A 13,250-nucleotide genomic window follows, 5' to 3' on the forward strand; every position below is an offset into this window, starting at 1 on the left:
ATAGTTTATCTTAAAGGTGCAACAATTTGTTGCTATTAAAATAACATAAATTGTTTTCATATTAAATATATATTAGAAAGCTCACTTGCAGCCATCTTCATATTGAATTAAATTTGTGTATTCATTGTTTTAAGTTTGTGACATCATCTTGAGCCATTCACATGCATCTGATCAGTGCTGCAGGCTGACAGGTTCCTGCAGGACTGTTCTCTGAAGCAGCTCTGAAGACCATGGAGACTCACCAAGTGCTGAACAGGATCAAGAAGTCTGATGTAGTTCAGGAGCTGCAGTGGTGATGTGGCTCTGTACCAGCTGCTCTTCATGGAGAACAATCTGCAGGACACCTTCAGAGACTGTGACTCTGCTGAAGACTCTCATCACATCTCCTCTGACCACAGCTGAATCTGAGAGGAGCTTCTCTACAATGAAGTGAATCCAGACTTTCCTCAGGTACAACATCACATCTCACTGCACTGACCATGCTATATAGAGAAGAATCTTGTTAAAACATTCCTGACTTTAACCAGAGTCATGAAGAAATTTGCTTCTCAGTAACAAAAGAGCAAAATTTATGTACAAAAATAAACCACTACATGACATTGCAATTCTGTTTTATTATTTTCGTTTGTTTAATAAATACACTGTCGTGATACAACTTAGTACATGTTTGATTGCTTTTGGAGATGAGCCTATTTTGGAGTTGTAGCCCCCCTGGAAAAAAATCCACCAGCCGCCACTGTTGGTACGTGGGATGGTCTGCCACCTGACTAGATTGTTTGATTTTTTTAAATGGTGGGAAATTTGATCTGCTTAATCAGTTTGTGGAAAACAAGAAGATTAAGCTGTGTTCTCTCGCTTTAACACTATACTGATCTACAGCAAGAGAAAGACGGCTGTGTTAAGGATTAAAAAAGTGTACCTTAAGTACAGCTGTAGTGTTGCCTGAACAAAATCACCAAAATCTAGTTGTTACTGAGGGAATAAAAGTCATTTTGGTRCAAGGTGGATTTCTGGATGCTGAGCGTTCCCTAGCTGTAATGGTTAGCACTCTGAATCCAGCAATCAGAGCTTCATGCTTGGTGGAAACTTTCAGTCTTCCTCCTTTATGGCCTGAAMTAAATCAGAACAGCTCTTCAAACTTTATTTTGCTAATATATAGCTAATATATATATTTTGTGTCTAAATGACAACATCCTTTGAGGAAAAAGTGTAAGGAAGCCTTCCTGTGGTTCTGTGGTGTAAAGGTTGGCACTTTGGACATTGAATCCTCTCGTCCCAGTTCAAGTCTCCGTAGAACTTTTGATGTACATCTTTTGCTGGTTTACATATGTTTATCAATACGGTTTTCTGAAAATACAGATTCTCACAAAGAAGATGAAAGGCTCATTTGTACCCTGAATATCTGCTTGACATGCCTCTCCATGGGTGTGGCACTTTCTTTTTGTCCAAAAGTCACAAACATGGCGAGTCTGTTCAAGGTGTCTCAAAGTCATTGCACAAGGTGGTGTTTACACATGACGACACCGGAAACATCACCTATAACCAGCTTGCATTGGTTCCTCAGTGTAAAACTCATCACATCTGCTTTACACGCAGAAGGACCTGTGTTCGACCCCCAGTGGAACCATGCAATAAAAATTTAGCAATAGCTCAAATAAAACCTAAACTTTGTCTTTTCTATCTACTTTACATTTGTCTGTCTTTGCCTGTTTTACGCATGTCTGAAAAAAAATCAGCTATGCAACAACCAGGTAACATTTTTAGGAGGTGAAACACATTTTCGTGCAAGGTTTATTTTGTAAAATCTTTATCAGCTGCACAACTGCTGTTCTACACAAAAGGAACAGCAACAGTACAAAAGTAGGAAATGTACATCAAAGTGGAAATTGCACATAAGTGAAGAGGGTTAGGCTTAGTGTGACTTACATTTGAAAAAACTATACCACTCATAACGTCAAACATAAACATTTCACATGGATCTATACAGTGCTGGCTCTAGCCATTTTGGTGCCCTAGGCGAGTTGAAGCGCAACCCCCCCCACCCCCGAACTATGCCCCACCTACCCCAATTTAAACCCCTAAAAACAAGTTTGACAGTGAAAGGTACTAAGGCAAACTTAGATTTATTTGCTTTCCCAGGAAGCAAATAAATAATAACGTACATGTCATCTTGTACGGATTATCCATAAGTTATAAGGATTTTACATCATTTTGCAGGTATACACGGACGTATAGAGCAATCTCACAGATTTTTTCAAGTCTTACGGATTTTTTCAAAACCTCATTTTCAAAATTATCTAACGTCAGGGCCTGTAGGATGATTTTAAAAAACAAAAAATAACATTAAATAGCCATCTTCCAACCTGTTCTGCCGCTAGAAATGTTTTGAACTTTTCCTGCTCTCCTTTCCTCCTGCTTCGCAGCGAGGCTGACCCCCCCCCCCGCACCGGAGCAGGACGAGTCAGTGCAACGTCAATCAAATGAGAGGGTGGTGGTGGTGGTGGTGGGGGGGTTATGGCTAGAGTAGTTTATTTTTCCTGTAATACTTCATTATAGTTTTTTAAGACAAAGCTAATTGAAAGGAGCGCTGAACAGAGTTACAACCAGGGATTAGAAATAATTACTTTTTTTTCCTTCTGCAGTTCAGCGGCTCTCCAGCAGATGGCGCTCTAGGCGACCACCTAGTTCGCCTATGCCAAGAAACGGCTCTGGATCTATATATGAACAAATAAAACTGAAGTTTTATAAAATAAATCTGTCAGAAAATTACAAATAGACTTTCTGCAGGAAGATTTCAGGCTCTGGTGTGCTACAAAACATCTCAAAGAATTCAAACTGTGAGATGAACTGTTGGGTTGGTGGACATTGTTTCCTTCAGCCGACTCGCTTTCTTCTGCTGCTGACACGAGTCCACAGGCTGCGGGCTTTCTGGGTAATGGTGAACCTGTGGGGCAGGTGGAGGCTCTTCAGAGGCTCCCTTATACATGAAAGAACTCCTGGTTCTGCTGGTTGACTCAGGTGTTCAAGGGAAACGTAGTTTATTCTCTGGAGCTGTTTGCTGTAGTAGTTCCTGAGGTCACAGAGCTCCTCGGCTGCTGTGTCAGAGATAGCAGAAGCCTGGGAGGGAGAGCTGGGAACCATGGGGATGGGGGTGTCACATGGACACTTCCTAGCTTCTTTTGCTTCAGTAGAATAGCATTTCCTCCTCGGTCTCTGAGAACTGGATGATCTGCGCTTGGAACCATGCTTAATTTGATCAGACTCACTGAAAGCTGCTTTATGTACTCTATTAATCTCTAAGTCTACTTCCACTTCATGCTGAAATATCACTGGTTTTCTCTTCATCTCCTCTTCCTCTCCTTGCCTGTAAACAGGCTGGTTTTCTGTTCCTTCTGTTTGCCTGTCCACCATCAGGTCTTGTTGCCTTAAGAAGTTCCTCTGCTCTTTGAATAGTTTCTGTCTGGGTTGTGCCTCATCGCTGGCTTTAACATCTGATGTGTTCTGTAAACATAAAATCCAGTGTTAGTGAAGAACTTTGGAAAGTTGAAGCATTAAGACTTAGAACTGTAACATTGTAAGTAAGAGGAAATCTAAAGGTACAGTTAGTTCATTAATGTGCGATGAACCGTTAGTAAAGATTCTTCAATGCTTTCGTGTCAGAACACCGCCACCAGAGAACAGAATGAAAAGGCTTGGGTGTTGATCATGTTTTCACTGATAGGATTCATGGTCCTCTAACTTTTAGAATTAAATTTCAAACTGCAGTTTCCAAATGCAACGATGAAACTGACAAGTCTTCATCCTCAGTCACATCCTTTCTACATTTTTTWAAAAAATGCAAACTGATGTAATGACATCATTATTATCAATTCTGGACTTTCTTCTAATGTGCTGCAAACATTCAAGGTGTGGCTCAGAGAAATTTTTAAATCCTGCTGTTGGAATTGCTCAGACAGAAACTTGCGCACAACATAATGCCATCATGTCGCACTAAAAGAAGGGGTGTGACTAAACACGTCTGCCCACACTGACGCGCTGCATACAAACTGACAAAAGTCACAACAAAAAAGGATGAACCCAAGAAGGTCAATGAATATTTTCAAAAACAGGCAAATAAACAAATGTGATTTTAAAGGGCACATAAGTAAAATCCACTTTCTTTCAGGCATTAAATTCATTTTGTTGTATACTTGAGTAGGAGTGCAGAAACGTTGAATTTAATCTCTCCCTGTGCTGTGTATATATCTTTATATTCTGTTTGGGTCATATTTTTCATCCCATTAAGTTTTCACTATTTTTTATGATGTTTTATGAAATATTATGTTGCAGATATAAGGTCTGGACTTACCAGCTACCATTTGGTGTTCTTCATTCTCCACTGGCTCTGGGTCAGACTCRTGGCTCCAACATGTAAGGTTGGATGGACAAGTCTTCCCTTGTTTACACCTTTTAATTAATTTGTAAATAAAAATGTTTCTACGCTGCTATATAGTCATAAAACCCTCTATCAAACTAGAACGAACTGATATGGACGCTGGAGGGGGACGGGGTGTGAAGCTCCTTTTTGGATTCGAAGAGACGCGTGAGGGACCGCACATTTTCACGTCAAATTTGGGTTTTAGAAATCACAACCTTTGCGTGAAAAGTGGCGTACACAAGTTTCTGGGCTCGTTTTGCGCTTTATAAACCAACAATGTCAATAAAGAACACCACCACAAAGATTAAATCAAATCAGTTTTATTCATTTATTTAAAATCAAATCAATTTTATTTATAAAGCGCTTTAAAACAGCGGCCGCTGACACAAAGTGCTGTAGGCTACATGAAAGGCCGAAAACAAACAAATCAACACTAAAAACACTCAAACACTAAAAACAAGCAAAAAAAAAAAACAGCTAAAAAAGACCAAGATCTCAAACTGTGTTAAAAGCCAGTGAGTAAAAATAAGTTTTAAGATTAGTTTTAAAAACAGGCAATGAGGAGGCCTGCCAGACGTGTAGAGGTAGCTCATTCCAGAACTTCGAAGCAGCAACTGAAAATGCTCGATCTCCTCTGAGGTTTCGCTTTGTCCTGGGTATTTTAAGGTGCAACTGATCGGCTGACCGGAGAGGTAAAATRGGGCAAGGCCATGTAAAGATTTAAAAACAAATGAAAGAACCTTAAAACGAGCTCTAAAATGAACAGGCAGCCAGTGGAGAGAAGCCAGAATGGGTGTGATATGCTCCCTTTTACGTGTTCCAGTCAGCAAACGAGCAGCAGCATTCTGAACCAACTGGAGCCGTGCAACGGAGGACTGGCATACTCCAACAATTACTGTTTCAGAGCGCTGGTGCAAGAGAAAAGGTGCTTTGCAAGCTGTCTGAGGTGGAAAAAGCTTGACTTCACTACAGCACTAACTTGGCTGTCCATCTTAAAACCCAAATTAGTGACAGTAGACTTTGCATTAGCTGCCAAGGGATCCAAATCAACAGAGRGGGACACACTAGAGCTGCTAGGGGAAATCATGATCACCTCCGTTTTCTTCTCATTAAAACTCAAAAAGTTCAGGGCCAACCAAGCTTTAATATCATTAAGACAGGACAGCAAGATTTTAAGAGAATAAGCAACACTTTTCTGCAAAGAGACATATATCTGGCTGTCATCAGCATAACAATGAAAAGCGACACGTTTTTTGAGGATTGACCCAAGAGGAAGCATTTACAAGGAGAAAAGCAGAGGACCCAGTACCGAACCCTGTGGAACCCCATTTGAGAATGGAAGAGTAGAGGATTCATAAGCTCCAAGCCCAACAGACATAGTCCTGTCTGCCAAATAGGACCTAAACCAGTCCAGGGCACTTCCACCAATGCCCACTAACTTCTGAAGATGATTCAACAGAATGCAGTGATCTGTCAAAGGCAGCGGCMAAGTCAAGAAGGACAASAACAACATAGTTGCCACTATCATTTGCTATTAAAATATCATTAAAAACTTTTAGAAGGGCAGTTTCCGTGCTATGCAATGTTTTAAAACCAGACTGAAAAACCTCCATAATGTTATGCTCCTCAAGAAATGATTTTAATTGTGTGTACACAATTTTCTCTAGGATTTTAGAAAGAAAYGGGAGCTTGGAGATGGGCCTGAAGTTTGCCAGAACAGTGTTGTCAAGGCCAGGCTTCTTCAGCACAGGTTGTACTACTGCRTGTTTGATCAGACGGGGACAACAACAGAGGACAGGCTGCTATTTATAGTAGTCAGAACCATCTGCACAATAGTAAAAAATACCTGTTTAAAAAAGTGGGGAGGGACCACATCATGAGGGGAACCAGATGGTTTCATATGGGCCACCAGACCCTCCAACAGAGACAGAGTCACCGGCTAAAATCCATTTAGCACCGCTGGACATGGAACAGAGACAGAGGGGTCAAACATAGGTGGAGAAATGAGAGCTCTTGTGGAAGTAACCTTCTCAGTGAAAAAGTGAAAACTATTGCACACATCAATGGATGTTTCCAAACATACAGGCTGTGGGACATTCAGGACAGAGTCAATCGTTCTGAACAGTACACAAGGATTCTTATAGTTTTCTGTAATAATGTTTGATTAATATTCTCTTAGATTCTTCAACAGAATTTTGATAGAAGCACCAGCGGTCCTTTAAAATTTGAAATGAAATCTGCAGCTTGTCCTTCTTCCACCGGCGTTCGCCTCAGCGACATTAACGTCTGGCTGCACGTGTTCTGTCATTGAACCAGGGTTCAGACTTAGCCCTAGACTGCCTGGGCTTTAGAGGAGCCACTAAGTCCATTACAGAAAGGCAGGAGGACAAAGCTCTTCTTTATCAGCACAGATTGAATCAGGGTGCACACAGACAGCAGGGAAAGCAGCAGAAAATTGACCAACAGTAAAAAGGTTAAAAGCCCGACTAAGTTTGACAGGTGTGAAATGTTTAACTGTCATGCAGAAAAAGTCTGCACAAAATAACACTGGAGCATGATCAGAAAAAAACACAATCACCAAGATGGACACAGTCAGACCATGGGAGAAAACCAAGTCTAATGTGTGACCATGCTTATGAGTGGAGCCAGACACACAATGCTTCAAACCAAAAGAGTCCACAATATTTAAAAAGTCCTTCACCATGGGCTTATCAGGGCAACAGACATAAAGATTAAAAKCAACGAACCAGGAGGACACGATCAAAATTCGGCATCACTTTTGCTAGAAAGATTGAAAAGTAACTTTAAAAGTCCTTATTATATTTTGGAGTCCGGTAAACAATGGCGCAAAGCACCGGGTCAGAGCGACCAAMCTCAAAGGCAGTTAGCTCAAAGGTGGAGAAAGACTCAAAATGCTGTTTACAGTAATATGTTCCTTTAAAAACAGCCGCTGTCCCTCCACCTCGGCCCAGCGCCCGCAGAGAGTTAAAATAGGAGCAATCAGTTGGCAAAAGTTCTGAGGGCTGCACTCACCAGCGCTCATCCATGTCTCCGTTATGCAGAGGAAGTCCAGATCCTGAGAGTTGAATAAATCTCTTAAAATAAATGTCTTATTTGCCAGCGATCTGGCRTTGAMCAGGCCGATTTTAGACAGAGCTGGAGCTTGCGGTTGGGGAGACCGCTGAGCACGAGGTAGCATCCTCAGATTGTGAAGATTAGTCCCACGCCGGTGGAGCCACGGAGAGATGGGGTCATGCATCCGAACCATGTYCGAGTCATCCAAGCCGGGGACAGGCACCAAACACCTGTCGATGGGATCAAGGAAGCGCCGAGGCACCGCAAAACRGTGCGATGGTCCCTGCACCGGATCATATGAGGAKCGTGCCAGGCAGACCCTTAGCGTCACCATTCGGCCACTGCGCTTGCCGCGGCGACGTCTCCGCGGTGAAGGCAGCGCTGAGGCCTGGCACAGGTAAGCCCGAGTTTCCAGCAGGAACGGGGGTGAGGTTTTCTGTCCATCGTGACAAAAGATACTTTGATCTCTGATTTTATATCTGTATTGTAAGTCCAAAAGAAACTGGCCATCATATACCAGCAGAGACTCGGTCTGAGAAATGTTTAAACTTACAAACAGCCAAAAGACAGACAGGAGTTGGAGCAACAGACGGCATGCCGCAYACACTGGCGCCATCTTGTATTGTACAATGAGAGACGTTCAGWTTAAATCAGAAATGAAGGTTTTTAATACATTAACAAGAGGTTGTGGAGCTTATTTTGTTCTCAGTACACAAGCCTCTTGGTTAGAAAAAAATACATCATGTTAATTATTTWAAAAAGACATTGTTTCAGTTCCAAGCTTGCATTCAGAATCAGGACAGTGTCGTGTCAACAGACGTGAACAGAGTAAAGACTGTACTTTGTTAACTTGTCTTCTGAGTGGGCTGTGGGTGGGARGGCTACCAAAGCTCTGTCTTGGCTTTCTTGGATACAGGGGGGTCTCCACTGCTTTCAACTGATCTCTTTCTTTCTTTGGCTTTGCCCTGGCCACTTGCAGCTTTTACCTGCAGGTCATGAACAAGAGACTTTTAATTACAAGAGTTCACACCTACATGGAATGAACGGGATGAATGCTCAGAACTCAGACAGGAGAGAATCCACCTCTCACTCTCTTTCCTGAGGATTTCTGTCACTAAACTGATCTCAACAAACAGAAGACAAGGCAACAGATCAAATTAACAAACATCTGTATCATGAATAAATTCAAATAACTGCTGCTTAAACCAACGCAACTTCCTTTTAGAGTTTAAAACAGAATTATTTCTACATCTCATGARAGAGAACAGTTAATATTTGTAAAATTATGTTTGAAGCTTACCCTTAAAAAGAAAGTTCACCATCAATAAATATGACACAGTATTTAAAACTAATAATGGAACTTTTAAAATAGACAAATGTTGTTGATCCTGTTATATGTTAACATACATTACTGGGTCATTCAGAAGTAAAAATGTAAAATTATTTAACTAAAATATTAGGTAATAACAAGTGATTCTGGTGATTATATTTGCTGATGCAGCTTTGTTGTAGGTCTTTACAAGCTAAAAATAATTGGATGAATTACTGGAAAATATTTATTAAGGTCTAAACTGGCCATATTAAAGCTTCTGTATCCATCACTGACAGAACATAACACTGTTCTGGATGAGCAGCAGAGGATCCCGCAGACACTACAAAGATGTTATTGTAGTTAATAAATGAAAACTAAGAATTAATGAAAGTGTAGATTATATGATTATTTTTCTTCTACAAACTGCTAAAGACTGAAAATAYAAATACATTTAGTCATCTGTAAAAMGGGTCCTTTCTCTCACTTACCTTTGGTATACTATGAAATACCTAGAGAGTATATGTGTATGAATATGAAAACATTATAAAACAACTAAAGAAAGATGTCAGCCAGCAGGAGGACAGAACAATAAAAACACATCAGCCATAGGGAGAAGAGAACACCTACTAGAGAACTACAAAAAGGGAGAAAATGAAGGGGTCAAATAAAAAATAAGAATCTGTAAGTTAAAGACGTGAGGCGAGAATAAGACCCCATCTAACTGGGGACAGTGTTGAGCCAATACACAAAGGTTTTTTTTATATAATTTCAGCTTTATGTACACACAGAAACTGCACTTTAGTAGCCCATAAACATTATTTTTTAAATAAACAAGTTCCAGACTATACCTTAGAACAGTGGTTCCTAAACTTTTCAGCCTTGACTCAAAAAATAACGACAGCATTGACATAGAACCCCAACAATTTTTGGTTGGTTAACATTGGTATCAGGCCAAATAAACAAGGGCATAATAACAGCATTTATTATCTAATTTTATTTATTTTAGGTASACTAACTACACTCTTGTAACAWCGACGGCAAATAAAAATGTTGTTAGTAGTCAACTGTTTTGTTTTTTAATTTATGTAATTAATTCAGAAAATATTTTCAATACCCCACCTTGATGTTTTTGGACGCCACAGTGGGTTCCGACCYCAACTTTAGAAAGTAGTCCTTAGATTTATAGTGTGTATTGAGCTCACTGTAATGAAAATATTTGACACAGTATTTCCTCCAACAGGCCACAACAATACAAACACACTGCTAATCTCTTGTATGTTTTACAGCTGTTCCTCCATRAAGATATTCTGGTTGGCAGTGGTGGGCACTAGTCCCCTAAAGCGCTTTAGTGCTAATTGCTAACCTAAATTTTTTGTTTGCGCTTTAGGGCTTTTGTTAAACTATTTGAACATGTGTGTGGATTTGTGCTTTCTACATTTAAAAATTCAGAAGTGCTTAACWAATAATTTTATCAAGTATTGATCCTCATTCTCTCTAACAGCGGGGGAGAAAGCTGTCTCAAGTCAATACAATGCAGAACCATTATAAGTTAACAGCACCCCCTCTGATAACAGTTTGTTCTCAGAAGCTATATACTCATTTTGCCCCTTTTCCACTAGTGCCACTTAGTGTAGTGTCGGTACGGTTCGGTACAGTTCCAAGCCATTTTCATTAGGCCAGATCCATGGAACCAGCACTTTTTTTTAGTACCTACTTCAGTGTGGTTCCAACCGGCCCCAGCTGACACCAAAATGCGACGTCAGAACACTGTTCGTCACTGATTGGCTAAATTTTAGCAAATGTTTAAAATTTCAAAAGTTATTCATCAAATGTGTTTCTATCTCTCATTTTGCCCATTATTTTCTTTTCAAAATAACCAAAAACCACCTCCACCAACTGCCCAAAACACACCCATTGGAACCGGAMTGGAACATCCGTGGAAAACCAACCGGTTCGACCCGTACCGACCCGTACCTACACCGACAGTTCCGACACTAGACCATGGAAAAGGACCATAATTGATGCTCTTTTTGACTCATGGTTTTCATTTAAGAGACAGTTCTCATAGTTCTTTGCATTTACATGGCAGGAAGCAATTGGAAATACGACACTGGAGCCATAACATAAGCAGGAAAAAGTTTAAATTCATGTTCTTAGCTTGAAGTGAAAACAGTTTTCTGTCTTCCTTGTTTTCGCTTCCCGTCACCAATTCGTCCTGTACCCAGAATGCATYACTTCAGTTYTCCAATAAATTGCTTAAAGTTACATATATCCTGCATGCTTTATTACCGAAGCCCAACCAWAAACATAAGAAAATGAYGAAGAAAGAGCAGAACTAGCAATSATCAACAACTGTTTATTTATCACCMTGAGCCCAAAGTTTGTTTCAACAAATCACCTCCCCAAACCGCAGTGATATGTGCAACACTGTAAAAGTAAAGTGACGTGCCTCTAGCCGGCAGTATTATGCAAGCGTGGCTCATGTTATCACTGGAATGTACTCTGGTGAACTCTGAGTCAATGACGCGCTTTAGAATTAGCTTCTGCTAAGTTTTATTGAGTAAGCGCTTTAGAACKTTTGGATTAGCACCGCCCACCACTGCTGGTTAGAAATTGTTGTTGTGCTGTTTCTGTGTGGACAAAATATTTATTTAATACARGTAAACTGTTCTGTGATCAGTGGAGACCTGACCCAAACTGGACAGCTGGACAGTACAAGTCTCCATCAGACTGCTTTAGAAGTGTCCAGCATTTTAATTTATCAGACTGTTAACAGAAAAAAACTCTTTCAGTCCTGATTTGTGATGCTGAGTAACAATAGATGAAAGGAACATCTTGTTTTCAATGTGTAGGCAGTAAAACTCACCACAGCAGGCCAGTCGCTGCATTCTCTTATCTTCATGTGAATCGTGTGAGTCGAGTTCTTCAGCAGAGRAGCTTTGCGACCCAACTTCATATAGAAGTAGGTAGTGTATGGAGTGAAGCTGAAATCCTCTCTGAGGTCAACACAGAAACCAAAGAATTCTCATTCAAAATATTCCAACCCTCAAGGCAATATAGTGTTGGTGCTAATGCAAAGGCTAACAGGCTAAGCTGAGGTTCTTCTTCCATAAAGCAGCTCTGTTGTCCTCCATCCATATTTTCAGTTACAGGCTGAGTCATTTCTACCTTCTCTACCCTAACCTAACCGCTGCAACACACCTCACACAAAAACAACACAGTGAAAACAACACAGTGACAGCACAGTGGCAGAATATTTCACTTAATTTGAGAAATTTGAGAATAATTACACTCCAATTAAGTTAAATAATCTGCCAATGGAATAAGACAATTGCACTTAAATAGAGACMTGTTTCATATTATAGAGCAGCTTAGATTGTGGCATTTACACGGATTATTCATCAGTAAAATATAGCAACTATTCTTTTTGAAATGACGGCTAAAATTCTGCCTCACATACTGTAATTATTAGCTATTAATTTTTAGATCCACTTCCCTTTGAAATCGCAGCTATGAATGACAATAATTCATCATTTCAAAGTAGAGATGTGATCCAAGTGGCATTATTCATGGATATTACAAGGTTATTAAATAATAAATAAAAACCACAATGAAACTTGTAGTCACCTCAGGTATCCCTGGAGAAGCAGGTGGATGATTACAGCTTCAGCCTGCAGGCGGGTCAGCACCGTGGTCTGGATCATCTTCCTTCTCTTGGCSGGACCCTTCCCCATCCAGGCCTCCACCAGCTTCAGCGGGGTCAGTTTCTCATCCATCGAGGCAGACAGCTCCAGGATTTGCAATACTTCCCGGGCATGTTGAGTTATATCCACATTGATGTTGACTGCAGGAATGAAGAAAAACAGCTTGATGTACATGCAAATATTATTTGTTATTAAAACACACAATACTAATGTGAAATAAACCCAGCATGTGTTTTTTTAATGTGAATTTGCACCTTTTTCTTTGAAGCATGAAGTTATGATCTGGTGCTGCCAAACACTTCAAACAAATAAATCTATGCCTGTTTTCTGAGTGTCACTTAATCTCATTTTTAAGTTTATTTCTAGCTGCTGTGAAAAATCACTTATTAAGACAAGGGCTTTCATCCACAAATCATGGGCTTACATGTTAAATTATTATTTTTTTGTATTAGTTTAAATTTATCTTTTTCCACAGTGGAATAACTATACAACATACATCTTTAACCTATTTTTAAAACAAGTTAGAAATGAATTTGTATTTTATCTAGTCTATTCAGGTTCCAAATTATACATACAGGCTCAAATACGTACATCAACTTTTATCTAAATCCTTTGTGATACCGAAGTCTTTTAATTTAACAAGGTCTGTTGGGCCATTCAACTAAATTGCTCCAGGGGCCAGGCTTACTCGACACCTACAGCTCAAGGGTCTGACACTGCAGAACAAGTATTATTTTTACTA

The 13,250-nt window shown here is 40.0% G+C and overlaps 1 protein-coding gene and 1 pseudogene across 3 annotated transcripts in view; both read right to left on the bottom strand.

Moving 5' to 3' along the window:
* Positions 1 to 2,829: 2,829 nt before the first annotated feature.
* recql (RecQ helicase-like) overlaps positions 2,830 to 13,250 on the bottom strand; it is a 35,711-nt gene continuing 25,290 nt past the window's right edge. For 2 of the 3 annotated variants that reach the window (XM_014028193.1, XM_014028195.1), the window contains 3 exons: positions 12,432 to 12,648; positions 11,671 to 11,800; positions 8,143 to 8,478 (listed from right to left, as the gene is read on the bottom strand). In XM_014028193.1, coding sequence (XP_013883647.1) covers positions 8,374 to 8,478; positions 11,671 to 11,800; positions 12,432 to 12,648 — 452 coding nt within the window. In that variant the 3' untranslated portion in view covers positions 8,143 to 8,373. Of the gene's footprint in view, positions 3,502 to 8,142; positions 8,479 to 11,670; positions 11,801 to 12,431; positions 12,649 to 13,250 lie in introns of those variants that run through there. The other variant, XM_014028194.1, reaches the window with a different exon arrangement.
* On the bottom strand, positions 4,866 to 7,826 carry LOC106532173 (RNA-directed DNA polymerase from mobile element jockey-like; annotated as a pseudogene).

This window comes from Austrofundulus limnaeus, unplaced genomic scaffold, assembly GCF_001266775.1.
Source record: "Austrofundulus limnaeus strain Quisiro unplaced genomic scaffold, Austrofundulus_limnaeus-1.0 Scaffold725, whole genome shotgun sequence".
NCBI lineage: Eukaryota > Metazoa > Chordata > Actinopteri > Cyprinodontiformes > Rivulidae > Austrofundulus > Austrofundulus limnaeus.